The following is a 26,680-nucleotide window of genomic DNA, read 5'->3' as shown; positions in this document are numbered from 1 at the left end:
GAAAGGTTTTGTAGAGGGGTGGGGAGAGGAAAAAGAGAGAGAGAGGGAGAGAGAGAGAGAGAGAGAGAGAGATCTCTTCAACGGAGAAAGTGCATTCTATATTTCTAGCGTTGTGATTGGTGGTATCGTCAGACATAGTAAAATTCCGATCTCCTCTACGTACATATATCGAGGACGCGTTCGCTGAGTTAGAGAATAAAGGCGCATGTGCGTAACGCTGACATTTCCAAAGGCCGGCTCGGCGCAGTGCAACGAGAGAAAGATAGATAGATAGACATATATATATATATATATGTAGAGAGAGAGAGAGTCAGTACTTCCGGTATCCGGCAAACGCCCCGAGAGTCTCTACCTAGAGTGTCCAGCCATCTGGACGCTTTTTTTTTCTTATACCGGTAAAGGTCGCGTACGCGTCATTGTCAAAGAGTATTATCGTCGCTTCGATCGCGTGGTGGACGCTGCCTATTTCGTGGCTAATAATATACACGTTGTACGAGAGAAACAGACAGAGAGAGAGAGAGAGAGAGAGAGAGAAAACGTACGTACATATTTTCAATATAATATAATACGAACGCTTTTTTCTTTTTTTTTTTTACGATTAAAAGAGAGACGATAATAAACGCGATGCACGCACGCACACATTAACGCATACGTACGCGCACGCGCGCGTGTCCATATAACCACCGCCACATTATACACGTATATACGTATGTATGTATGTATGTATGTAACTACGTATGTGTCTGTTTACACGAATCTCTTTTATTCATCCTTACTTCCTTATTCGTGCTTCGTCGTATTTTTTTTCTCTTAGTGATGCGTATAGAAAAAATAAAAAGAAAAAAAGAAAGAATACGCGCGAACTCGAACGAACAAGCTCCCCCTTCAGTTGGCTTCATCGTAATCCAGTAGAAAGGGGTTAGAAAACGCTCGTGTTTATTCGTCGCGTCCCTCTCACCCCTCTCCTCGACCTGATCAGCCCTTCTCCTTTCCCCACTCCTTTCCTTATCTCCTGTACCGAATACATATATAATATATACGTATATGTGTACATGTACATACGTACGTACGTACGTATATACATACATGCATACATATATCACGTTCGCGCGTGAGTCATCTATCGCACCTGTCATTCCGACAGCTGTTATCATTTTATTTGCCGATTTACTAAGAACACGCGTGATTACGGTGATTCGATCAGTATGTTAATTAGAAAATAGAGAACACATCATTCTGAAAACTCTCTTGGCGATCTTTTTCATTGATTCGTTTAGAATTAATCCTAAAAGGAAATATGTACAATTAATCGAAATAGTTTTCTAATAGTTTACTAATTGTCTAGTTCTAGTTGGAAACATTTGTAAAATAAACGTTTCGTCGTTTAAACCGATAAATTCCATTGTTTCTCGTCGACCGACCGACCATCTCCGTCCATCGTTAAATCTTTTTTTGGTAAGTTCGTTCGTTCGTTCGTTCATTCGTTCGTTCGTTCGTTCATTCGTTCGTTCTTCTTTAAACCGATCGCCATATTTGTGACTAACTTCACGGCGCGACAAAACCAAAAACGATTTGTTTTTTTCTCCATAAATTATATTCCAATTAATAGTTATTTGTTCCAGTTAATAGATATTTAATTAAGTGCGTAATTTTTCTTATGCGTTTTTTACGAAGATAGATTAGACGAAATTATAGTATAATGTTCGAAGACCGCGCAATTTTTTGTTTCTTGTCGTTGTTTATTTTGTGCTTTTTTTTCTTTTTTTTCTTTTATCCATGAGAAATAGGAAAGGTAGAAATGTAACGTAGAAATGACATCATCAATAATGACAAGTAAATGATTTTCCAAAGAAATGTCTAATAGTATCATTATATATCGTTAATTACGATGCACCGACGGACGATGCAACGACGTATGTGTGCGTGCCTGCGTCTAACCTTTATGCGCGCGAAAAAATATCTCTTTCAAATTAACATACGAAACGATCACAATCGTTATTACGAGAGTATATTTGTATTATTAAGAAATTACGATATCTAGCGAAATGCATGCAATTATTTTCATTTATTCGTTTATTTATTTATTTTATTTAATTCATTTATTTATTTATTTGATCTAATGATTTTTAGAGTACGCTTTTTTGGTTGCTTAGTGTGCTGCTTAATATCGTTTCGATTCTTTTTTTTTCTTTTTTTATTTATTTTTAATTCGTTGAAGCTTTATCGTTGTCATAAAGTTTTCATTGCTTATATACATATACGCACACACACACATATATGTATATATATATATATATATATATATATATATATGTATGTATATATATAGCTTTGTAAATTTTAAGTAAAGAAAAGACAAGTAACCCGTTAACTACATGATGTACTTTTAAAAGCATTTTGCTGTTATCATTAAGAAATGAAAAAATTTGTAGGTTATGTTATGTAATTTAAAAAGCCAAAGAAACATATACCCGTGTAGATACGTGTATCTCGCAAAAATTTGTTCTCAGCTATGTAGAAATAATGAATTACGTTTGGAACTATTTCAGAAACATCATTTATATGTTTATGCTCATTCACTAAATAAATTATTCACAATTGCATTAATTCATCCAATTATACATTTCGCACATTAGTGCTTTGAACTTATTTGCGAGGATTGTATTATTCCATCGTAAACTTCTATTCCATTAGTTTTATGAGAATTTTTAAGGAAGCTCGCAAATGCCGTTAGAGTTCACTGTTATCTACACGGTGTCTCGCGAGAACAAGATCATCGCCATATTACATCATTGCTTTTCGTTCGCTTTTCTAATACATAAAAAGATATTTTAGTTTGAATAGTTATTACGATTATATCATCAATCGTTAATGATTTAATTTTATTACTTTGTTTTTTTTTTAAACTTCAATTTTGTGTCAGACTGGAGTTAAGAATTATTAACTTTTAATAATTTATATTTCGATAAATGATACAATTTTTTTTTTATTGAGAATGTTTAGCTCATTTCATATCGATATAAACAACAGACATTATTGTGTTTTGTATTGAAAAAAAGAATTGAATTTTTTATATCCGAATGAATAACACTATTTAATAGTTTTTTTTTTTTTTTTTTTATTGACAATTTTTAATATTTTATATTTGAATAAAAATAAATTTTATAACGAATAATACAATAGATTCATTTCATTTACTGAAACAATTCTTATTATTTAATAACTAAATAAACAACACTAGTATTTTTTGTATCAAAAATTCCGACTGTTACCTATTGGCCAATCCAATATATTCGATCAGTTCATTCATTTAATCGAAAAAAAAAAAAAAACGGAATAAGAAAGGAAACAAAAATATGATCGATTTTATCAAAATCTAATCGTCGGAATATATGGCTCCTATCTTATCGTAAGACACTCTTGTTCGTTTTAACGTGAATACGGCCCTGAGATTCAGAGGTGAGATTAGAATTCAATCGTGAAAACTTGACGAAGTCAGTCGCTTAACATCCTTCATTAGTCACGCGTGGATGTTCTCCTCGTAATATATTATTATCATTCCAATTTTCTTTTTCTTTTATTATTATTATTATCATTATTATTGTTATTATTATTATTATTGTTATTATTTCTTTTTTTTTTTTTTTCTTTTTGTAATATCACAATTTGATCTAGTCTTGCTGTGATTAGCGTTATCGATTGGACGAAAATTTTTGTGAAATGCCGCACGTAAACGAACTGATGCAGAGGAAGGAATCTCGGATGGTTCCGGAAACGTACAAGAGCATATTGAATATGTGGCAGAATCGTGAGTGCCGGATTTCCGGATCCTCTTATTGCAATTTCATTGAAACCGATCGCATAATCATTTCATTAAAGGCCCATATCATGAAAATGCATGTTATTATCTGACGAGAGAGAAGAAAGGGAAGGAAAAGAAAATAAAAGAAAAGAAAAAAGAAGAAAAAAATAAAACAAATATTATAATTTTAGCGGAACAAATGAACTACTAATTATCCTTCCTAATTATTCAATAGCAATTAGTATTAAAAAAAAAAAAAAAAAAAAAAAAAAAAAAAAAAAACAAACAAAAAAAAACAAAAAATATTCGTTTATAATTTCTATCCTCTTATTTATATATTCCATTAAAATTCTACTTTTTTCTTTTTTCTTTTTTTTTTTTTTTTTTTCTTATCGTTACGCTTCTTTATTTTTTATTTTTTTTTTTTTTTTTTTTTTATTTTATGCTAAAATAGTCTAACTGTAAAATAGCTGATGCGAGTTGAAAAGTAGCGGGATCGCGGATGTATGTCACGTCGATTCGGATAAACGGTGATCTGTTAACAAACGACTATTTGAAATGATTACATGATTCATACATGTCCTGTGGAATAATATGATAATTGATGAAACAAATGATCGTATATGTCTAAGCTCTTGATTATTCTCCGAGCTTTGGTGGAACATTTGAAAATTTTTTAATTATTTATACAAATTTTCTAATGTTATAAATACATGTGCATATATTCATGGATATATTATTCATAGCATACATATATGTGTATACACACACAAACACACACACAGACACACATGAACATTTGTTTGCTTGTTTTAAATTCTTATGCGATTAGTGGATCGCATTATCGAAGAACGTGACATTATTACTAACAATAATGGATGTTAATAGGAGTTAACGAAGTGTGTACCGAATACAACATTATGTTTCATTATTCCGACAAATTTGAATGGAAATTTGAATTTGGAAGAATTAAATCCATTTGTTAATTATCATTATAATTAGATCGCCTTTGATAAAGGACATTGTACGCGTTAACGTTTTAACATTTTATATCGTATAATCATCGTTTATTATTAAATTATAATCCGATTCATACGGATATCATTATTGATTCGGCTTACAATCGTAACTTTGTCTCGTTGATTATATTGTCTCGTTGATAAAACATAGTTATTTTCAACCGTTGTAACGCTTTAGTAAATTGATTCACCTACTTTTCGATAATATTTACCAGAGAGTTTGTACTTTTGATAAGATTTTTATTCTACGCTGTAGACGTGTTTCATTGTTACGTTTCATTCACAATATATTTCCTACGCAAAAGGAAGTTTCATTGGTAAGATAGATCTTCATTCTTTCTCATTCTCTCTCTTTTTTTTTTTCTCTCTTTCTATTTCTTTTCTCCGAGGAATAAAAACACAGTATATTTATTCTCATTTCTTATTTCTCTCAGATAGTGCTATTAGAATTTATATCCTTACTCTCTCATATCATTAAAATTGTGTTTTTTACCAGTTTGCTTCCTATTTTACATCGGTTAAAAATACATCGTCCTCTCTTATAAGGAGAACGGAATCTCCAAGTCAAACGAATTCAAATTACTTAAGCGACATCTCCTTAATTGGATTTCATTTCGTACATATAAGGTAACTTTTATTGCGTCTAGAAAATTAAGTTTGTTTTTTTTTTTTTTTATTTTTAAAACTTCCTCTTTGTCTCTCCTCTCTCTCCCTCTCTCTCTCTCTCTATATATATATATATATGTAATGGATTGATAATATATCGAGACGATTTATCCTTTTTTTGTGTGACGAGAAGAGAAATATTTGTATACATGATTACTTTTTTCGATCGATTTAATTTTAATTACAATCAAAGGAAAATTCATGTTATTTATCCAATTTTTTTTTTTAGATAGGTAATATTTCATTTTTTTCATTTCTGAATAATAACTTCTTTTTTTTTTTTTTTTTTTAGATTTTCCTCATTATCAATGTAAGACGCATTTTTTTTTAATGCATACTAATCGAAATAAAAGTAGCAATTTTGAATAAATGTGAAATGCGTTTAAGGTTGATATCTTTGCGGTTTTTTTCAACGCGTTTTGTATTTCAACGAAGACGTCGCGTTACTATTTTATTTGAAATTTAATTGCTATATATATATATATATATATATATATATATATATATATATATATATATATATATGGTAAAATTTAACAAGAACCTACTATTTTAAAGCTGTATGTAAAGTGCATTTTTAACGATCGAACACAATAACTTCTTTCGAGTATCCTTTTGGCTCCGAATTTATCACAGCATCCCTTAGAATAATAGGAGGAAAAAGAATAAGAAGATGAGGAGAAGGAATAGAAGGAGAAGATAGAGGCGGAGGCCTATCGATGATGTAATCCAATGCGGTATTGGTAATCCGTATCTTTGGTAAAATTGTATTTTTTTGAAATGATATAATACGTGCCTATATATACCTACACACACACACACACACACACATATATATATATATATATAAACTAAAAAATAAAGGAAAAAAAAAGAAGGAAAAAGACAAATGGAGACAATCGAGAGGTAAAATTGTTGAAACGAATTTGGATTTTCCGGAAAGATTCGTCAGATGTTGTAGAGAAATTGCATTTCCGAGTTTTCCCACAGATCGTAATATATTGTATGTATGTGCGGGTGGCTGTGTGCCACGTGGTCCATGTGCACTATCAAAGCTTTAACGATTTCGGGTCTCGACCACCCCGTGGCAGCACCGCAGCTTCACCGGTCGAAACTCAGAATAGGAGGCCACAGTATTGCGCCGGCCGTATCTCTCATAGTGTCGGCTATTTTTCGTTGGTCCGGGAGCTACGCCCCCGAGGGTTGTTCGATCTAATCAAATTTCTCTCCTATTGCAAACTTTCCAAACTTTCTTTTTTTTCCCACCCCACCCTCCCAAGCCATTTTCCCGCGACTTAAGATCTTAATAGAAAATAGTCGATGTAGTGTGTTGCGTGTGCCCTGTGTGTTGTTATTTTTCTTTCTTCTCAGAAAAGGGAAGTGCGAGAAAAATTAAACGGAAGAAAGGCGTAGCACCATCAACGAGGGTGATCTTTTTCTTAATAATCATTGAACCAGTGTATTCACGATTGTGAATAATCAAATTTCCAAAATTTCTCAAGCTGAAGGAAGGAGTTTGCATTTGCAGTTTTAAAACTTCTTACAATATTCCATCGAGCGATCCTTCGTGGGTGGTGAACTCATTAGCCACATAACATTTGGTAAGCCGTAACGATCTGAAATTTCTCAATTTCGACCGAGTTTTGCATCGGTACTTTCAGCGTATCTAATTCTCACAATGAAAACAGTTGAAACCGTCTAATTGTTAACGATCAAGTAGAATACAGCTAATTAACGCCGAAACGCACAGCATTAACGCTAATTGTCTCGATCGTAGGTATATCATCGGATATATGTAACAACGAAGTGTTAAATTAAAATTGTTCTGATTTAAATATCTGATTTAAATACTGATAAGAATTTCCAATTCGAGGCCATCTTTCGAAACTAATTTGACGGTATATTTTTTGTTTTGCCCTTTTTTTTTTTTTTTTTCTCTTCTTTTTCAAACTCGCAAAGGGCCATAATTATTAATATAACGTAAAATATCACGTTATATGAAAGCAGATATTTACGAGAGACATTGTAAAAATACAGCTTTTAAATTCTAGGTAGGTGCATAGGTAGGTTCCATGTTACGATCGATATTATCGTCAGTTTTTCTCATGATAGAGAAGGTAAGAGATAGACGATATCACATTGCTCGTGAAATTGTTGAAAATCCTTTTTGCGCGAGTTTCAGGATCGAGCCTTATAAGGTCCTTCTCTGATGTACGTAGCACGTCGGTGAGTGGTCTTTTCAACATCGTTTCTACGTTCTTTCTCTTTTCAAGAGGTAATGCCACGCGAGAGAAAACAGGCTACAACATCAAAGAGAATAATATCCTGTTATATTTCTTTCTTTCTTTCTTTTTTTTTTTTTTTTTATTTTTATACTATCATTATTCTTTCCTTTTTATTTTGCCGTTTCTCCTTTCTTGCCTTTTAGAAAATATGTAAGTCGCATTTTCTCAAAGTTTGTAAAGCTTAGATATTTTCTTGTCGTTTTAAAGAAGATATTCGAAAGTTCGATAAAAATAAATCGGGAAAAGAGGAAACTAGAAAGAAGAATATACAATGGGTAGACGGTAAAATTCGATTTCAAAGTTCTTTCTACTACACTACTACTACTACTATTACTACTACTACTACTACTACTACTACTACTACTACTACTACTACTACTACTACTACTACTACTACTACTACTACTACTACTACTACTCTACTACTACTACTACTACTACTACTACTACTACTACTACTACTACTACTACTACTACTACTCTACTACTACTACTACTACTACTACTCTACCACTACCACTATTACTATCACTACTACTATTACGTATTAGGTATTCGGCTTTCGTTAAATTTCATCCTCTCACGTTTCAGCCCCCGAACGAACGTGCCTAGTTCGAAGGGTCGAATATCTTTCGACGTTGTCGTCGTCGTCGTCGTCATAAGAAAGCGATATCCGTCAACGCCTCTTTTTTTCTTTCTGTTTCCTTTTTTTATTTTTCTTTTTATTTTATTTTATTTTATTTTATTTTATTTATTTATTTATTTTTTTATTATTTCTCCCTTTTTATTTTTTCCCGAGTCTAGGGCGTTTCTCGAAGAGACGCCGTTTTATTTATACGTGCTTACTTTAGTATTGTAGCAACGATATATAACAGGACGAATACGAAACTTCCTTTCGTTCTATTCGTATCCTCTTTCTTCGACGGAAATAGTACGTCGTTGTATATATATATTTTTTATTTCCTCTCTTTGACTTTCTTTTTTGCATTTATTTTTTGTTTTGCTTCTCTCTCTCTCTCTCTCTCTCTCTCTCTTTCTCTTCATTGCAAACAAATTTTCATTCGCACTTTGTTTCTTTTCCATCCGACACAATTCATTTTCCTCCGATTGCTAATTGGGGATTCCGGTTAATTATCGTTTCCAAGGATCCTTCCTCTATTTCGAATTATTCTCAAAGAATCAAATAGGAGAAGAATTCTTTTCTTTTCTCTCTTAAGAAAGAAAACACAGTAGAAAGAAAGAAAGAAAGAAAAAAAAAAAGCGACAACAACAACAAAAAGAGAAAGAAAAGAAGAAAAACGAGATATCAGGTCGTCGTTCGTCTAGAAAAATTTATTGTTTACGTGAATTCGAGGGGAAAGACGCGAAAGAGTGAAAAGAAGAGGAAGATAAGACATTGAGATTGAAGAGAAGGAGAGATAGAGATAGGGATAGATAGATAGATAGATAGCTAGATAGATAGATAGATAGATAGAGAAGGAGAGAGGAAGAGACAGATAGAGCGAGAGAAAGGGCATCCGCGACACTATAACGTGATATTTATCTCTCTTGCGATTGAACGCAATCCACGGACGCGAGCGTGAACACGGACGCAGACGCAATCCAGGCGCACATTTCTCTAGGGTGGATCTGGTTTAGCAGTGAATGTGGAACCTAGTCGTCCGTTAGACTTTGAGCGTTTCTCGTCTTATCTTTCAGAGGAACACACACACTATTCTTTTGATTTTAATTCCGTCGGTTAATGGTCAACGCCATTTTGAAATTATTACGCTAAGCGATACACAAGAAGAATTTATGAAAAAAAAAAATATTTTCATCGGGTTATAGATCACGGTGTTATACGTTATATCGAAATCATTTTATCAGTATCGCGTATGAGAATTATTTTTAAAATATTTATTTGTGTATTTAGTATAATATTACTTGAGTTTATCTTAGAAGCGTATAGGATGTTTACCCTTTCTCTTTTGTTTTTTTTTCCGGTCGAAAAATAAAGGGTTACACCTGTTTCCTCCCTTCCCACTCTCCACACACAACATACACAGACACACACATTCACCTCCGTTTACAACACGGTGAAATAGAAATAATAATCTGGAAAGCGCGTGCCTGGACGTGTGTTTGATCGATTTTAATTTCCCCGGGAAAAGTAGAGAGTAGGTTGGTAACATTTAGCGTCGATTAAACAAATTATTTTCCTTCGTCCGTATATTCATGTTTTTGTTTGCGCGACCGATCGAACAGGCAAATCGATGTGTTCATAAAAAAAAAAAGGAAAAAAAAATATATATATATATAAAATATAACGAGAGAAAAGAAAAGGGAGAGAGAAGAAAAATACTAATTGTGAAGATAAAATTCCATCGTTTTGTCGTTTTGATCGTCGAATTATCGATATTGGAAATTAATTACTATTCTTTTTTTTTTTTTTTTTTAATTCATCTATTTCTCTCTCTCTCTCTCTCTCTCTCTCTCTCTTTTCTTATCCTTTTCTTTTCTTTTGGTTTTATTTTGTTCTTTTCTTTCTCATTTAAAAAATTCATCTCTAAGTGAGACAAATAAAGATGTTAATTTGTTATTTCTACAAGCGACAAATTTTATACATACGTACCTTGAGCAAGCAAAGATTATATATAGTTGGTTTGCACAATAAAGTATTCATTTGTCGACGTGAATTCACTGCGGTAAGCTCGACGTTTTACGCGAAGGCCAAATAACGTTCAACATGGAAAGAATAAACCCTACGTTCGGATAAACCTAAAATAAAAATATCTTCTTTCTAGGGTAGAATTTCGATGGGAATTTGAAGTTTAAATTTCATAGCAGAGACTTAAAATAGTCGATGTCTTTCGTTAGATATTCGATGAATTTTATACACACAAATATACATATATATATATATATATATATATATACACATATATACCTGCTTGATTTCAGCATGTTGGACAACATAAAAAGGAAAATGTTTTGATTATTAATCAACTATATTTAAACATATCATCGAAGAAAAAGAAGAAGAAGAAGAAGAAGGATATTTTTCGGATGAGGATTAGGTTGATGGTAATCAGGGTGATTCAAATATAGACAAATACTTAGGTCGCTTTGCGCGTTGTGTATCGATAATCGTTGAACAAAAGTTAAATTTAGGTGATCGGCTTGACCGTGTATACGCTTCGTTGGTAATTTTTTTTTCTCCGCGAGAATCAATCCCCTAGAAAAGTGACAGTGTCCAAAGGAAATTATCGAAGGATAATCGTGATCATCTAATAGAAGAATATATAGAAAGCTATTTGCGTGCGTGGTAGTCACAGATTATTGGCCCGGTGGGAATCGGATGAAAGCTTTTCCGTATCTCTTATTTTCATACATTTTGTGTGACGTCGACAAATATATACACAATTTTGTTGTATAAACAAACCGAATAATAGAACGAAAGAGAGGAAGAAGACAAAAAGACGGAGAGAGATAGATAGCTAAAGAGAGAGAGAGAGAGAGAGAGAGAGAGAGAGAGAGAGAGAGAGAGAGAGAGAGAGAGAGAGAGAGAGAGAGAGAGAGAAAGATAGCGATAATCGACGATGTTCAAATGCTGCGTTTGCAACAAGAGTTCGAGGAAGGAAAAGGTATTGGGCAATGAAATGACCAGCAATAAATCGTCGGGAAATAAAGTCGGAGATTCATCGATAAAAATCGAAGACGAGATGCGAGAAGAGATGAAGGAGAAGGCTAACGGTGAGATTCAGAGATGCGAGAAGGAGGCATCTTCTTTATTGGAAAATCACGTAGTTAGCTCGGAAAAATTAACTACGGGTAATGACGAGAAGGAGGGTAGGATTGAAAAAGCTGAGAGAATCGAGAAAGATGAAGGTGGAATGTTGGAAAACGAGGAAGGGGTGTTAGAGGAGACGGATAGGGAACGAGACTCGAAAGGAACGACTAAGGGGACTGGAAACGCGGGGAAAGACGAGGAGGAGGATGGTGGTGGTGATATCGGTGGCGTTGAAACGACGATACCTTCTTCCGCTACTGGCATCAAAGTCGTAGTTAAATCAAATCTTTACAATGGATCGGGTTATATTGAGCGAACGATCGACGACGGTCCCGAGGAGGAAGGGGACGATTCCGTTTTCGAATCGTGCCCGAACGAGAACGAGAATGATAATGAAAACGAAACGACTGGGAAAGCTACGACAGGTACTTTGATGCTCTCTCTCTTCTTGCCCTATCTTTTCGTCTATATTTTCGATCATTTCATTTGTATGTGTGAAAAAAACAAAAAACGGAAAAAAATTATTGAGAACATTGTTCATCTCTATTTTTATATATATATATATATATATATATATATATATCTATTCGTCTCTCTTTCTTGTTATTATCATTAACATTTGATAGATAACGGAGATATCCAAGTATTTAGGTAATATTTTAAACGAATTGCTCTTTGTCGACCGAATGCGATATTTCGTCTAATCGACTAACCCCGAGATTCGTCGGCATCCATCTACTCCATCTCGAAAGGTTGAGTATTCTTAAGAATAGCTGACGTATCTCAATCTTACTCGAGTGGCGACGGCAGCGACGATGGTGTTCCTCCTCATCCTCTTTCATGAGTTTTATTCGGATTATTTGGGTTATTTCCGTGTTCTCTGTCATTCCTCTAGCGATATTCATCCTCCTTAGAGTGTATTTAGAATTTCTCTATGTTATTCATTACTTTCTTGTTTTTTTGGTAGTTTCTTCTACAAAAATCGCTACCCTAAATCATAAACGAAGGTAGATCGATCGAGCTTACGATCGAGTTCATCGAAAATTGATTACGTAACTGACCTAAAATGGTTTTATTATATACTGAAATATGTACTATCTTTCTCTCGAGAGAAAGAGAGAATGAGACAATAGAGAAATAGAGACTTTGGTCGACAAAGTATTTATCGATGAGATAACGTAACTTGTAGACTTTACAAAGTCCGTTCGTACTTTTTATTATATTTATTCACTTACGATACGATACGATTCGATTTTATATCCGCTATCTATCATACTTTTGCCAATTGTAATTCCCAGCTTTGGTTTCTGTGGCTCGTGTCTCCTTAGAAATTGCACCGAGTATCGTCTTTTATTATCCTATGATTAACCAGATACATGCTCGAAGAGCTCGATCGAAAATCGATATTCACTGATTGAGAAAAAGAGAGATAGAGATAGAGAGAGAGAGAGAGAGAGAGAGAGAGAGAGAGAGAGAGAGAGAGAGAGAAAGAGAGAGAGAGAAATTGCCGATGCAATTTCTCTGTAATTCTGAACGAGGACGCAAATCTTGGAGATTCGATATCGATCGATTATCCAAAATTGCTATTCGATCGTCCGTTAACTGATCCTGTTGTTCGAATAGGGATACCATTTTGAGGATTAACCCGGGCCAATCAATCATTTTCAATGATGACTGAACGTTGACGAATTTCGCTGTTATTATACTCTTCTCTTAGGAATGAATATTTTCAATAACGATTTTGTTGTTATCGATTCTACGGGTTTAATAAAGAAAAAAAAAAAAAAAAAAAAAAAAAATATATCTTCGCTTTGTAATATTGCCACGTTTCTAAATATACATAGCCGCAAATTACGGATTATGATCGAAATATTATAAAAATATAAACAAATTTTGCAAATTTGTCGGATTATTTTGAATAAATTATCGCGACGGTCCCGACAAGATATTAATTTATAATGAATCTAGTCAAACATGAAAGAGAGAAATATAGACGAAGTTAAAAGAGATAAGAAAAAAGACGAAGCGTGATAGGGCAAGAAAAATGTGCTTTTCGCAGTTTCTGCGATTCCACGTTGGCTGTCAGAAGAGGAAGAAGCTGATCCGGGATCGGAGGGATGCAGCGGTATGCAAGAACCCCCTGCTACTCCTGTAGCTCGCGACGAGCTTGCTCTAAGGCGACACAGGTTCTTCTCCGATTTGCTACAGGCTACGCAGAATTCCTCGGAGCACAGAGTGAGATTCGACCCGCTAGGACCGATGGTGCACGCCGGTTAGGGCTCCGCTTAACATCCATTTAACTCTGCATGACACGTCTCTTTTTTTAACGACTTCCTCCCAGAAAGATCTTCTTCCATATCCGAACGATTCTAACTAAAACTGTCCTATTTTTTATTTATTTATTTATTTATTTATTTTGTTCGTTCGTTTGTTGTCTGTCCTCTTTAATTTTTTTCTTGACTCTACGATCCTTTTTTTCTTTTTTTCTTTTTTTTTTTCTTCTTTTTTTCTTATTATTTCAGAAACGAAGAGAAAACGAATTTTTTCTCTTACCTATGTTTTTTTTTTTTCTATATATATATATATATGTACGTTTTTTTTATATTTATTTATTTATTTATTTATTTTTTTTTTTTTTTTTTTTTTATTTCGACTCAACGTCAGCGAATACGAAAAACCGCAAGCGTTCAATTTACTTTTTCTTCTTTTTCTCCCCTTTTTTTTTTTTCTTCCGAGCAATTTTCTTTTCATAAACTAGCTTCACCGAGGTGTATTATTATTTTTTTTCTTTTTTTTTTTTCTTTTTTTTTTTATGTAGAACAGAGTACCACGACCGCCGGAGTTTACAAGTGAGGCTCGTAAAATATTTCTCGTCGCGCTTCAAAGCTTCATTCTCTTTTTTCTTTTTTTTTTTCTTCTTAACCCTTTTCTCCCTGGCTCGATACTCACGCGAGAATGAAAGTTTTATTTGGACTCGTAATGATAATAGAGAGTTCTCGTAGCGAGCTCGTTAATTCCATTTAATCGCGTTTACCTTCAAGAGATACCGTTCGATCCTTATCACTTCTTTTTCCTTTTTTTCTTTTTCTTTTTTTTCTTTTTTTTTCCTTTTTTTTCCCTTTTTTTTAACGATCTCTCTATCTTTCCACTTATCTCGTAAAAATTTTTCGTAAATCTCGGTGATAATAAAATTATTATATCGCCAACTGTCTTTTATTAATTCACGTTGCACGATTTAATTGCACGTTGTTTTTCATTTTTTTTTTCTTTTTTTTTTCTTTTTTTTTTTTATTACGAAATATCTTTCTATATTCACTTGAATATACATTTTTCATTGGATATAATTCCATTTTAAATTCATCACCGTCGAAATATATTACTCGCATATATAAAAATGTGTTTTTCCTTGAAAAAGGAATTAACGTGAACGCGATTAAAAATAATCACGTAGAGATAAATTGGATATGAATGGCGTAGATAAAAATCGTAGATAAGTTCTTCGGCAAATTTGGATTGACGTGAGTCGAAACGTTATCGTAGTTGTACAGAGAAAATAAGGGGATTGAACATGACCCGATTAACTGAGCTTCAAAGCTTCATTGAATACATTCGATGCTCACGAACTTTTAACAATCGATACTTCACGGCCGAGTACAATCGAAATGATTGGCATATTCGAGTCTCATCGAGTTCACACCCTTGCACTTTTCGCTATCACGTTTGTTTGTATCCCTATATTCCCTTCCTCCTCTATCTCTCCACCTCCACCTCCACCTTCTCTTGCTCTATCGTTATTCATTATTCTACTTTTCTATCGTACGTATAAACGTTTATACGTTCTTTGAAGGAAGAAAAAAAAAAAGGAAAAAAAGAAAAAAAAAAAAAGAAATTAATAAATAAAAGAGACAGTAAATAAATTATATCGTAATATGTGCACGCGTGCGCACACCTGTGTAAAATGATATACAAAGGTCAAAGTTGAAAGATTTTCTTTCGTTCAGCATCGTAGTCTCTTTTCATTTATCCAATCGACTGGTTCCCTTTTTGGCATTTTTATTATCGTACCGCGACCTACATCCATTTCCGCCTGTTATTTCCGCATTGATAGTATAAAAGAAAGAGAATCGAAAAGTCGGTTTAGTCCGTTATTGGCCGACGATAACGATTAAAGTTTTTTTTATTGTAAATATTATATAATACAATATTTTCGTTAAATAAAGAAGGACAAAAAGTCGCGTTTTATTTACGTTTCCGTTAAATTAATTATATTAGACGAATATAAATCGGATCTGAGTCATCTTCCTTACACCTACGTTCTCTTCGTTTTATAAATGCCCTCTCTGTGCGTGTGTATATATGCGTGTATAGATGTGCGTGCGTGGGTCCGTCTGAATGTTTTACACTAAAGTATATAAAGTTACAAATACATCTACGAGATTTGCGTGAGTGCTATCTAATTATAGGAACAACGTATAGTACTCTAGCATCTCGAATATCTTCCCGAAGTATCTTTCAGTCTATCGTTGGTTTTCCGAAAGTCAAGTACGATCGAACCGCGCTAATCTCCTTTCCACGAATCGTGAGAAGGAGAGAGGAAGAAAAAAAAGAAAAAAAAAAAAAAGAAATAGAAAGAGAAAGATATACGTGTATATACGATCGATATTTAGCAACGTCATCCTCTCCAAATTATTTATCGAGGTATCTTTTAGTAATCTATATTTCAATTTGCAAAAACGAAAGTAAAGTCGATGATGAATCGATTCAATTTTTTTTCTTTCCCTTTTTTCTTTTCTTTTTTTTTTCTTTTTTTTTTTTTTTATCACACTATAATCTTAGCTCGTTATCACTGACGTTCATCACTTTCGATTTTTGAAAATATCATACCCACGCAATTTGTCAAAGTTATCGAGTTACCGTTATGCCCGTCAATTACGGAGCATCGCTTGTTATAATATTATTGATATGAATTACGCTGTCACTGGTATATTAATTACTATATTAAATCTATTTGTCCAGCGTAACCACGTAACGTTTGCATTTTCCTAGAATTTTCATGGTTTAGTAATAACGTTCTTCAATCCTTCTACGCGTTACTTGCAACACAATGACCTAGTAGAGAGAGAGAGGGAGAGAGAGAGAGAGAGAGAAAGAGAGAGAGAGAATGTTGACAGAAACTATTTATACGCGAATTCCGCTTTAATGTATACCCTAACATTCGCACCGCGAAACTTATCCTCGCAGGTGTTTCAAATTATTATTGCCAACAACAAAGATTCTCATCAGAACTTCCACGATACTTTAATTCGAAACTAACGAAAAAAGTGTTCGTACAATTATATTATATTTTTCGTATTTGCTCCGATCGGTACGATGAAATGCAAATGATCAATGACAATTTGTCACTTTTTATATGATTTTTAACATAGCATGCACATAGATTTACATACATAGTTAGTATATAGAAATTCGATATGTTTCCATGCATGTAAATGTTTTTGTATTTTTTTTTTTTTTTGTATATCTGCATGACGGTATACAGGACGGTATACATCCTCGTCGTCGTACTAAATATTATTGTTTTCGTAGGAATGTATTTTTTTTTCTGTTTTTAGAGCGTCAAAAAAAAAAAAAAATAAAAAGAATTACTCTTGTTTCTAGCTCTTGTTAATTCGCATCCATAAAGGTGTGAGAAAGTATCGCGTTTATATTTTATCCTAATTAATTTCATTTCGTAAGGTTGCGAAGCAAACGACAGGGAAGAACATTTGGAGGATTTGGTGAATCGACTTGAGAACGTAACTAAGCGATTGGAGAGAGTACCGGCACAGTCTCCTATAGCTCAAACTCAAGAAACCGCGGTGCAAACTAACACCCCGTCACCGAAGAAACCGCAAGCGGCGTCGACGAGAAACACAGCGGCGTCGCCTTTATCCTCGCCCGAAAAAGCATCGATAATTCGTTCGATCAACGGCAGCGACAACATGTCAATAGCAGGATACGAGAATCTTTTGGCAGGATCGGTGAAGGAATATCTTCAGTTGAGTCAAAAGATTGGCGGGGATGTAGCTACTCACAGTGAAATGGTTGAGAAAGCTTTCCAGTGAGTTAAAATTTCATCAAAAAAAAATAAAAAAAAAAAAATAAAAAAAAAAATAAAAAAATATTTCATAATATGAAAAAAAGAAAAGAAAAGATGATCTCATTGTCCATTTTTGAGATACGCGATAAATCGTGTTGCTTTTTAAGAATCCAACTAGGTTTCATCCAATTGGCTGCGTCTCGTTCGGCGCCGACGAATCAATCCGAACAAATGTCTCTTCTTGCACCGACCTCGGCGCAGATTCAACAGATACAAGAATTCAGCGAAAAGAACAGAAACTCGGCTTTCTTCAATCATCTCGCTGCTATCAGCGGAAGTATTCCAGCATTGGGATGGGTCGCGGTTTCGCCGACGCCAGCTCCTTACGTAAAGGAAATGAACGATGCCGGACAATTTTACACCAATCGCGTCTTAAAGGATTGGAAAGAGAAGTGAGCTCTCCGACATTATTATTCTCTTCTTAGTCGTGCATACATATATATATATATATATATATATATATATACACATATATAAACGTATATATATATACATAAGAAGGGAACATTCACTCCTCATTCACATTTTCCTAAATATCACAGAGACAAAACGCATGTGGATTGGTGTAAAGCGTGGGTACAAGCATTGACCGATCTTCAGCAATACGTTCGACAACATCATACGACGGGATTGGTATGGGCCAAGTCTGGTTCTGCGCCAGTGGGGATTCCACCACCACCACCACCGTCGATGCCTTTGCCCGACGTCTCTGCTTTGAACGTCAGTGACGATAGAAGTGCTCTCTTCGCTGAAATTAATCAAGGGGAAGGTATCACCAAGAGTACGTGTACCACGTTGGACACCCATCTTTTCGATGATTCGATTTTAATCCGATGAATGTAACAATTTCCGATTGTCTTTTTCATATTTTGATTTTTTTCTTGTTCAGATTTGAAGAAAGTCACGTCGGACATGCAGACTCATAAGAATCCCTCTTTAAGAACCGGACCAGCTCCATTCAAAGCTCCGGTTCTTGGCAACGCAGTACCAGCGAAATCAGTACCACCTGCTAATGTACCGATCGATAAACCTCCAGTATTTACCAAAGATGGTAAAAAATGGCTTGTGGTGTGTATTATTTCGTCGTACAATTTCGCCCTAATAATATCGATCGTATTAAGTAAAATAATACTAATTGTGTTATGTCGCTTAACAGGAATATCACAAGGGTAATAAAGATTTGCTCGTCGACAACGTCGAGATGAACAACGTCGTGTACATGTTCCGTTGCCAGGACAGTACAATGGTCGTCAAAGGAAAAGTAAATTCCATCGTGATGGATTCTTGCCGCAAATCATCGGTCGTATTTGACTCGGTCGTTTCGAGTATCGAGTTCGTCAACTGCCAAAGTGTACAGATGCAGGTGCGTTTTCAATTTGTTTCTCAATGTGATTATATTTGAAAGAGATTAAAAAATATAAAAAGGAAGTGTATTTCTTCTCAAAGAGTACATATATATATATACAATGAAAATATATATAGAGAAGTATATGATAAAAGATAACGTCAAAGTTCGAGGATAGTTACAAAAGGAAAAAAAGAAAGAAGAAAAATGAATGTCTAAGCCGATCGACGATAAGATCACTCGAAATTTTTGTTCCTTAGCCTAAGTCTATTGCACAAGTTTTGTATCTCCTTTAAATGGCCGAGATTTTGTTTCCGAGAAAGAATTTCGAACAAGTAAGAATACTCCTCGTTGGTTAATTCCTTTGGCATGCCAAATATTTGATGCTCGTGCAACGGGATTATTTCGCTGATATTTAAAAAGTCGGACATCGACGTGCTCGTGTCTGTAACGGATGGCTTCACCGAAATTTCCATTTCTTTTTGTTGAATGGTAACGGACCAGAAATTTTTTAATGTACCTATGGATACGTGCCGATTCGACGAACTATTGGAAGAATCATTTTCATCGTTATCGGTTTCGTTCATGACAGAGGAGGACGACACGATGGTTATGAGTTTCGGCAATGTATTTTTTTCTTGCGCCATTATTACGGAAGACGATGACACATTGTCCCGTAATTTTGCGTCTGGCTCATTTACGTTTTGTGCAATCGGTGCACCTTTACTCGTATATTCGAGAAATTTTACAGGATCCAATATTCTTGTTACATTGTGATCATGATGGTTAATTATGTTCACGTATATTATCGTCCGTTCGCGAGACACGTTCTTACTACAATTTTCATCGATGACGTTTGTATTTTCTTTGGATGATTCCGTTTTATATCTTTCCTCGAACATCGTCGTTTTACTGTTATCCAGATGTTTCTGCGAATCTTCTTTATTAATAGAACTACCTTCGGTTGGAATTACGTGGACTTCGCTGACATTCTCATCGTTATTATCTATTCTATCTCTGCATAATCCTGTCATCGTTAAAGGTCCCCTCGTTGGACTTTTTGATCGGCATATATGTTCCGTTCTTCGAGCGTCCAATCGACTTTTCAATATAGGTATGCAAGATTTCGAAAATGATTTTGGAGTTGATGATAGAGCGTAATTGGAATGCATTTCAGTTTTGACGAATTTACCTTTGCCCTTTTTCGGTTCCTCCTCTTTCGTCGATTTACGATCATCGCATTGCGGGAAGACAGCAGAACGCGATGAAAGATCATTCTTATAAGAACCTGCATAAGATTGAGATCTTTCTTGAGATAAATTGCAACTGTTCGGTCTCGTGTAAAGTCTTGTAGAATTTGGTGCATTGTCTTTGTCAACGATTATACTTAAATTACTTTTCATTTTGAACTGTGAATTACTATTCGTTGTTTTTCTCCTCGTATACGTCGTATTATCGACGTTTATCGAATCTTTCGATTTCGTATCGACATTCGTCCTTTTAGATTTCGACCAATTTGAATTAATCGCACGTAAATTTCTTCTTACGTTTTGTTCCTCAACAGGTGATGGTTTCTTGTATTTGATGCTTCCGTCAAATATGAATCCTTCAGATTTATTTTTTAATTGTTTCACGTTCGATTCTTCGTGCGGTACAATCTCGTTGAACGATTGAAAATCGTTCGCTTCGATGTAAGAGACAGATGTTTCGTTACTTGTCTTATTATCGTTGGAATTGCATTCGCATGATGCTACATCCATCAATTGCAATGATTCATTATTATCCAGATTTTTTTTCCTTAATAAATCGATACACGAATCTATGCACAATTCTAATATATCATTTTTAATATCTATTTCCTTAAAAGAAGAATTCGCGCTAATATTACTTTCGGATACTCCACAGGATTGAAAATCTATCTTGCTCATGGAACTCGAAGTATCGCCCGTGATATAAGAGCTACTTTTTTGAGCGATAACGTTCGATCGAGATCTCGTTATATTCGATTGCTTCGTTTCATTTAAAATTCCCTTCCTTTGAATATTTTTTCTTTCATCATTTTTTATATTAACGAAGTTCGTTGTACGATCAGAAATACAAAGTATACCCTTTCGATTATCTGGCATTATTTGTAACATCTCCTTTTTATCAGGCTCCTTTTCAATGATCTCAGTGACATTACTGGTTTCTAAATCATTATTATAAGATATTTGCAATGTGGAAGAAACGTTGTTCAGATCATCGAAGATTTTGCTATGGGTTACCGCAAAAATATTAGATTCGTGCGAATCAATTGACACGGATATCGGAATTAAATTAAGTTCGATGGTCTCGCCGCACGTTGCTTCCGATAGAGCCTTTTCACCAAGGAAGTATGGATTTTTGAATATATCGTTCTCATTGCTGAATAAATTGTTCATTTTTTTTAATTGACCGAACGATAGGATACCCGGACGTCTTCTCAATGATAAATCCTGATTGTAAAGAGCGTCATCTTTTTCTTTGATCGATGAATACTTGTTGTATATTTCTAAATTCGAGTCAGTAGATGAGAAAAAGTTAGTCATGCTTCCATTATCGATAGTAAATTGATATTTTGTACTTCCAGCGCTAGAAGAATCGGTGGTCCGATTCCAAGATAATAAATCGTCCGTTCCAAAGGAGATAATTCCTTCGTTTTCGTTCTCATGAAAAATAGTAGTATTTCCATTGTTTCGCCTATCTCGAAACAATTCCGTAGAATTCATATTTCTCATGGTTTTCAATATAACTTCATTGAACGTATTTCTTTGAACATTATTAATACCTTTTTTGTTAAAGGATTTAGGTACGCTTTTAGCTCTACGTAATCGCCCGTAAGATATTAAACGATTTTTTTCTTCCTCGTCACGATGACAATGTCGTTTTCGATCGTCATCGATATCATCGTCATCCCACGTCGCAACTTCCCCATATACTCTTTTACCCTTTAATAATGAATTTGCACTTTTTATCGACTTATTCTTTTCCAATAACGACGATTTAAAATCACTCGGAAGTTCTTGCAAAATAATATTTTGATATTTCGGAATGATCGAGAGATCGTTGAAACTAAAGTATTGAGAAGAGACAATGGGTAAAGCTTCTTTCGACAAGTTATACACCTCCGACGTATTCAATTCGTTATATACATTTTTCTCTTGGTTTTTATCGTTTATTTCGATGTTCGGTGATGACGAAGAACCATCGTCAGACATTTCGCTCGATTGCTTCATCTGAAGAAACATATAAGTTCTGCTGGTTTTGTCGGTACAACTACTAGTAGATTCTTCGGTGATGATGTCCAATAACTTTGACTGAAAACTTTTATCCGTGTCCAGCCAGCCAGTATCAATGTCCTTGAAATTATTCGTAATTTCTTCTCGTTCTTTTCTTATCTCGACATTTGAGTAAAACTTGTGCAACTTCACTCGCGACAAAAGTTCCTTCTTACATTTTAAAGCTTCACGAATTAACATTTCTGTTGACTTGTTTTCCAAATCGCTATCCTTCGATATTTCCACCTGACTGGAGTTCGTAGAAATGATCGATGGATCCTCGTCGATTTCCAACGAAACAGAAAAGTCTGATAATTCTTTTTTCTTTTGCAATTGAAAATCATTTAAAACAGATTCTTGATCTATGACGTGATTAGATCGAGACAAAGCGTCAGTTTTAATCGATCGTTCCTCGTTTCGTTGATTCCTTTCAATGATCGCTAAATCTAATGGATCATCGATCAATGGCTCGGAATAACTTTTCATAGAAATCGAGGAACTTTTCTCGGAATCGATACTTTCATATAATTCGTAATCGCTGCTATTCGTTTGCAGCATCTTGTCGTTATATTCCTTAACGTTTAATAAAATCTTATTTCTTTTCGTTTCGTTGATATTCTTAATTTCTAATTTTAACGTGTCGAGAATTTCAACGACGTTTTGATAAATCGTTTGGATCTCGTCGTTGCCATTTTCTTTCGATCCTTCGATATTTCTCGTAACGCATGAGTCCAATACGCTGTACGCTCGTAAAACTTTGTCGAGACTTTCCAATTTCCGTTTAATCCGATATAACCGGATCTGGGACATTTCTATGACGTTGTTATTATTTTGAGAAAGGATACTCGTCGTCTCGTCCATCATTAAATTATTCGATAAATCATCGTGAATGCTTGAATTTAACGAAGACAATAAACCGTTGCTCTTGATCCTGTCAATTTGTATACCGTTAGATATATCCATGCACGTATTCGGATCCTTTTTCTCGCGTTCTACTTTCACGAGCGTTCCTTTTACTTCTCCAATGATTTTGCATCTCCTGCTTGCATTCCTCGCATCTGTTGTTTGAGCGTGCAAAGATGACTTTAACAAACAGAATGTAACGTCAGCAGAAATAATACGATTATTCTGCTTGTCTCGCATAAATTATTATTTTATATTATCGAATAGAAATTACCTTTTCGTCGGTCCAAGAATCTCGAAACGAGGAAGAATCATTGGTGATAGCCGAGGAACTGCAATTGAATTCGAGTCTCTTGTTACTCTCCTTGAGATCTCTTAAAAATCTTTTACACTCTACGATACTATCGGTGTATTTGTCGCAGCCAGTGATTTTCGATCGTGACGTAGAAAGTCTCGGACGTTTTTGCTTTCGTATTTTCTTCCAAGAATAATCGCTGTCCTTTCTTGGTAATAAAGAAAGTTGCCTCGTAACGCAACTACGTGACTCTTCTAGATTTTCACTCTTTGAAAGTCCACGTCGATGGACACCCTCCAGATTAGTTTTTCTATAGTAGATCCTCTTTTTACTACTATTTGCCGTACGATAATTCCTTTCGACTTACTTTATAGATTCAACACTGGTAGTTCTCGAAGATTTTATATCACTTTGATCGCTCGGAGATACGTCTTGTTGTTGATTTTCGGATGAAAAGTATTCCGTTTTCGTGTCGAGCAATTCGTTTATACGATGTACAGAGATAGGGTCCAATTTGGAAGGTGACAGATAAGCGTTGGATGTCGAGCTGAATATGGGGAGTATTAATTGGAAAGAAGAGAAAAAAAGAAAAGAAAAAGATTCTACGTCGTTCGATTGGATAATTTTTTTACCCGAGCAAAATACGTTTGATCCAATCTTTACGATCGCTCGATGTTGATAACGTCAGTCTGAGATTACGATGTTGCTTTTTTAAAGCGGCATTTTGAATTTGGTGAGGAAGCGGCCATGTTCCGTACTGTAACTTGTACGTCAGTATATTGATTTTCAATTCAAGGTCGTCGACCTTACAACCGACTCTGCTGAGAATGTATTTGCTAGGAGTAGCCCTATTTATCCATTTTCTTTTGACATAAAATATACGTAGTAGCATGATGCAAATGAGGCAGATGGCAATGATCTTTAATAGACGTCAAACAAAATGTTTATATTAAAATATTGAATATTGATTAGATCGAAATTATAGTTATACCCTCCACAATATTGATTCCGTAGTTAAACAATCGACCACGTCTGTCACAATTTCCGTCCACATGTATCTCAAAATGGCTCGTATACATTGTTTCCAATTGGTCTCGCAAATTATTCTCACAGGTTCTAGATTACCACCTTGATGGAAATCCAAATGTGCCGTAGGTTAAATTTTATTTTTATTTCGTCTTCATTTAATACTTACCAAGCTGCCACCGCATATTATTGATGTCGATAATACTCGTGACATTAAACTTGATATCCCGTTCTATTGTTGGACACTCTGTTCCACAAGATTATATTGAATATTAGATATTTATACTCATGTCAGATTCTAAAGCATGACAAGAACCAAATAAATAGACAACCAGAAGCGCTTTGCTTTTGTTCTATGATCGAGAATTCATACGAAACCGACGATGAACGGATGAGCAGAGTTCATTTGGAACATTTTATCATTCTGTTTTTTCTTTTTATTTATTTATTTATTTATTTATTTATTTATTTATTTCGCCCTCCCCCTCCCCCTTTTTTTGCAGGTACTCGGAAAGGTGCCAACTATTTCGATCGACAAGACGGACGGCTGTCAAATGTATCTCAATTCGGAATCATTGGATGTTGAGCTCATAACTAGCAAGTCTAGCGAAATGAATGTCATGGTGCCGAAAGGGAATGGAGATTACGTAAGGATCGTCATTAATAAAGAATATATATATATATATTTTTTTTTACATTACATTTTAATTACATTACTCTATCGATTTATTTTGCAGACGGAGTATCCTGTTCCGGAACAATTTAAAACGACCATCAGTCCGAAGGGCCTCAGCACAATTGCCGTCGATTCACTCGGCTAAAATCCCTAATAACTCTATTAATCGTAGCCTAAATATCTTTCTAACAGTACGATTCATTAGAGGTATCATCGTTAAGGAAATCATCAATTTATTATTATTTATTATCTTCTCGAATAAGGTATCATCGAGGTGAGAGTTTCGTGTTACGATCGAGGGCTCGCAGAGGTGTGCGCGCGCCACGAATTGATTTATATCCAACGTAGAATTGATCCTTTCTTTCTTCCTTTCGAGAAACGCGAGAGAGAGACTAGAGGTAATAGATAAATTCTCATTTAAGAATAAAAAGGAAAAAAAAAAAAGAAAAAATAAACGATGAAACGAAAGGAGCTACGACGCGTTCGCGTCCTTTGAAACAAAAAAAAAAAAAAGAACAAAAAGAAAAAGGAAAAAAAAGATTTCGTCCCGACGAAAAACTTGAATTTTTATCGAAAATACCAGGCTATCGTCGAAAATCAAATTATTATTCGAAGCTTGATGGAAATTGTTGGGGGAAAAAAAAAAAAAAAGAAAAAAAGAAAGCGAGAGAAGAACGTAACCAATTAACAGAATTGATAATTGAGATACGAGAACGTGTAGATGATGATGAAACGTGGTAGTAATGCTCGGGATGAATTCAAGTACGGTGTGGACAAAAGTTGTAGCAATATTCGATCCGCACTTTTATACATTTACACAATTTTATATGATGGTAATCGAACTTTTGTCCAGACCGAACGTCCAAAGTTCGAATATTTATTAGCCGTGGAATTGTTACTATTCAGCCATTAGGAGTGAGTTTTCGCGCGCTAGAAATATTTGCCAGTATTAAAAATAACTCGAATTGCGAAGCCCGTGGCTCATTTTTCATACCAGCGCCATATTGAAATAGTTGATAATCAAGTTGGCATATTACAACTTTTACATTTTTCCAAGGCCATCGAGAGAAGATAGTTTTCGTTTAGCACCGGCTTGGCATGTTCTTCCTTCGAGCGTATATATTATATTCTTCTCCTCATTACGTTTTTTCTACATACACTCGTTCGAAAATCGAAAACGGAAAGAAGAAGACAAAAGGAAAGGAAAGAAAAAAAGAAAAAAGACAAAAAAAAAAAGGAAAAGAAAAAAAAAGAAAGAAGATAATTATTACACGATATTCGATAAAATATTATTCAAATTTAATTTAACGCTTCCTCGGATAACTTTGTAAATACGTTATATGACGCGTTAATTGAAAAATCTCGTTGTGTATTCGGTCCCGAAAAGGAATGGTCTTGATGAAGAGCGCAAAAGAATCGTTAACTCGAATTTTAATTCCAAAAGTGTACTGTTTATCGT

At 34.6% G+C, this 26,680-nt stretch overlaps 2 protein-coding genes across 8 annotated transcripts in view; one reads left to right on the top strand and one right to left on the bottom strand.

Annotated features, from left to right (window-relative positions):
• Positions 1-29: 29 nt before the first annotated feature.
• LOC124426767 (adenylyl cyclase-associated protein 1) overlaps positions 30-26,680 on the top strand; it is a 26,757-nt gene continuing 106 nt past the window's right edge. Inside the window, exons 1-10 of one of the 7 annotated variants that reach the window (XM_046968859.1) lie at positions 30-538; positions 10,713-11,966; positions 13,601-13,813; positions 17,278-17,641; positions 17,788-18,072; positions 18,223-18,461; positions 18,570-18,748; positions 18,837-19,043; positions 25,049-25,192; positions 25,283-26,680. The exon at positions 25,283-26,680 is cut by the window's right edge and continues 106 nt beyond it. In XM_046968859.1, coding sequence (XP_046824815.1) covers positions 11,351-11,966; positions 13,601-13,813; positions 17,278-17,641; positions 17,788-18,072; positions 18,223-18,461; positions 18,570-18,748; positions 18,837-19,043; positions 25,049-25,192; positions 25,283-25,366 — 2,331 coding nt within the window. In that variant the 5' untranslated portion in view covers positions 30-538; positions 10,713-11,350 and the 3' untranslated portion in view covers positions 25,367-26,680. Of the gene's footprint in view, positions 539-1,433; positions 1,456-3,675; positions 3,809-6,604; positions 7,089-10,712; positions 11,967-13,600; positions 13,814-14,950; positions 16,240-17,277; positions 17,642-17,787; positions 18,073-18,222; positions 18,462-18,569; positions 18,749-18,836; positions 19,044-25,048; positions 25,193-25,282 lie in introns of those variants that run through there. The other 6 variants (XM_046968857.1, XM_046968860.1, XM_046968862.1 and 3 more) reach the window with 6 other exon arrangements.
• LOC124426765 lies at positions 19,055-23,475 on the bottom strand. Its single transcript, XM_046968855.1, has one exon. The coding sequence runs from the start codon at positions 23,462-23,464 to the stop codon at positions 19,262-19,264; it is 4,203 nt and encodes a 1,400-aa protein (XP_046824811.1). The 5' UTR covers positions 23,465-23,475; the 3' UTR covers positions 19,055-19,261.

The sequence above is a fragment of the Vespa crabro genome, chromosome 9 (assembly GCF_910589235.1).
Source record: "Vespa crabro chromosome 9, iyVesCrab1.2, whole genome shotgun sequence".
Taxonomy (NCBI): Eukaryota; Metazoa; Arthropoda; class Insecta; order Hymenoptera; family Vespidae; genus Vespa; species Vespa crabro.
The sequence above is the reverse complement of the archived record's forward strand: the minus strand, read 5'-3'. Positions and strand labels throughout refer to the sequence as shown.

Bases quoted from the DNA above. Each gene is read 5' to 3' on its own strand.
- LOC124426765 (XM_046968855.1), bottom strand. From the start codon at position 23,464: ATGCGAGACAAGCAGAATAATCGTATTATTTCTGCTGACGTTACATTC.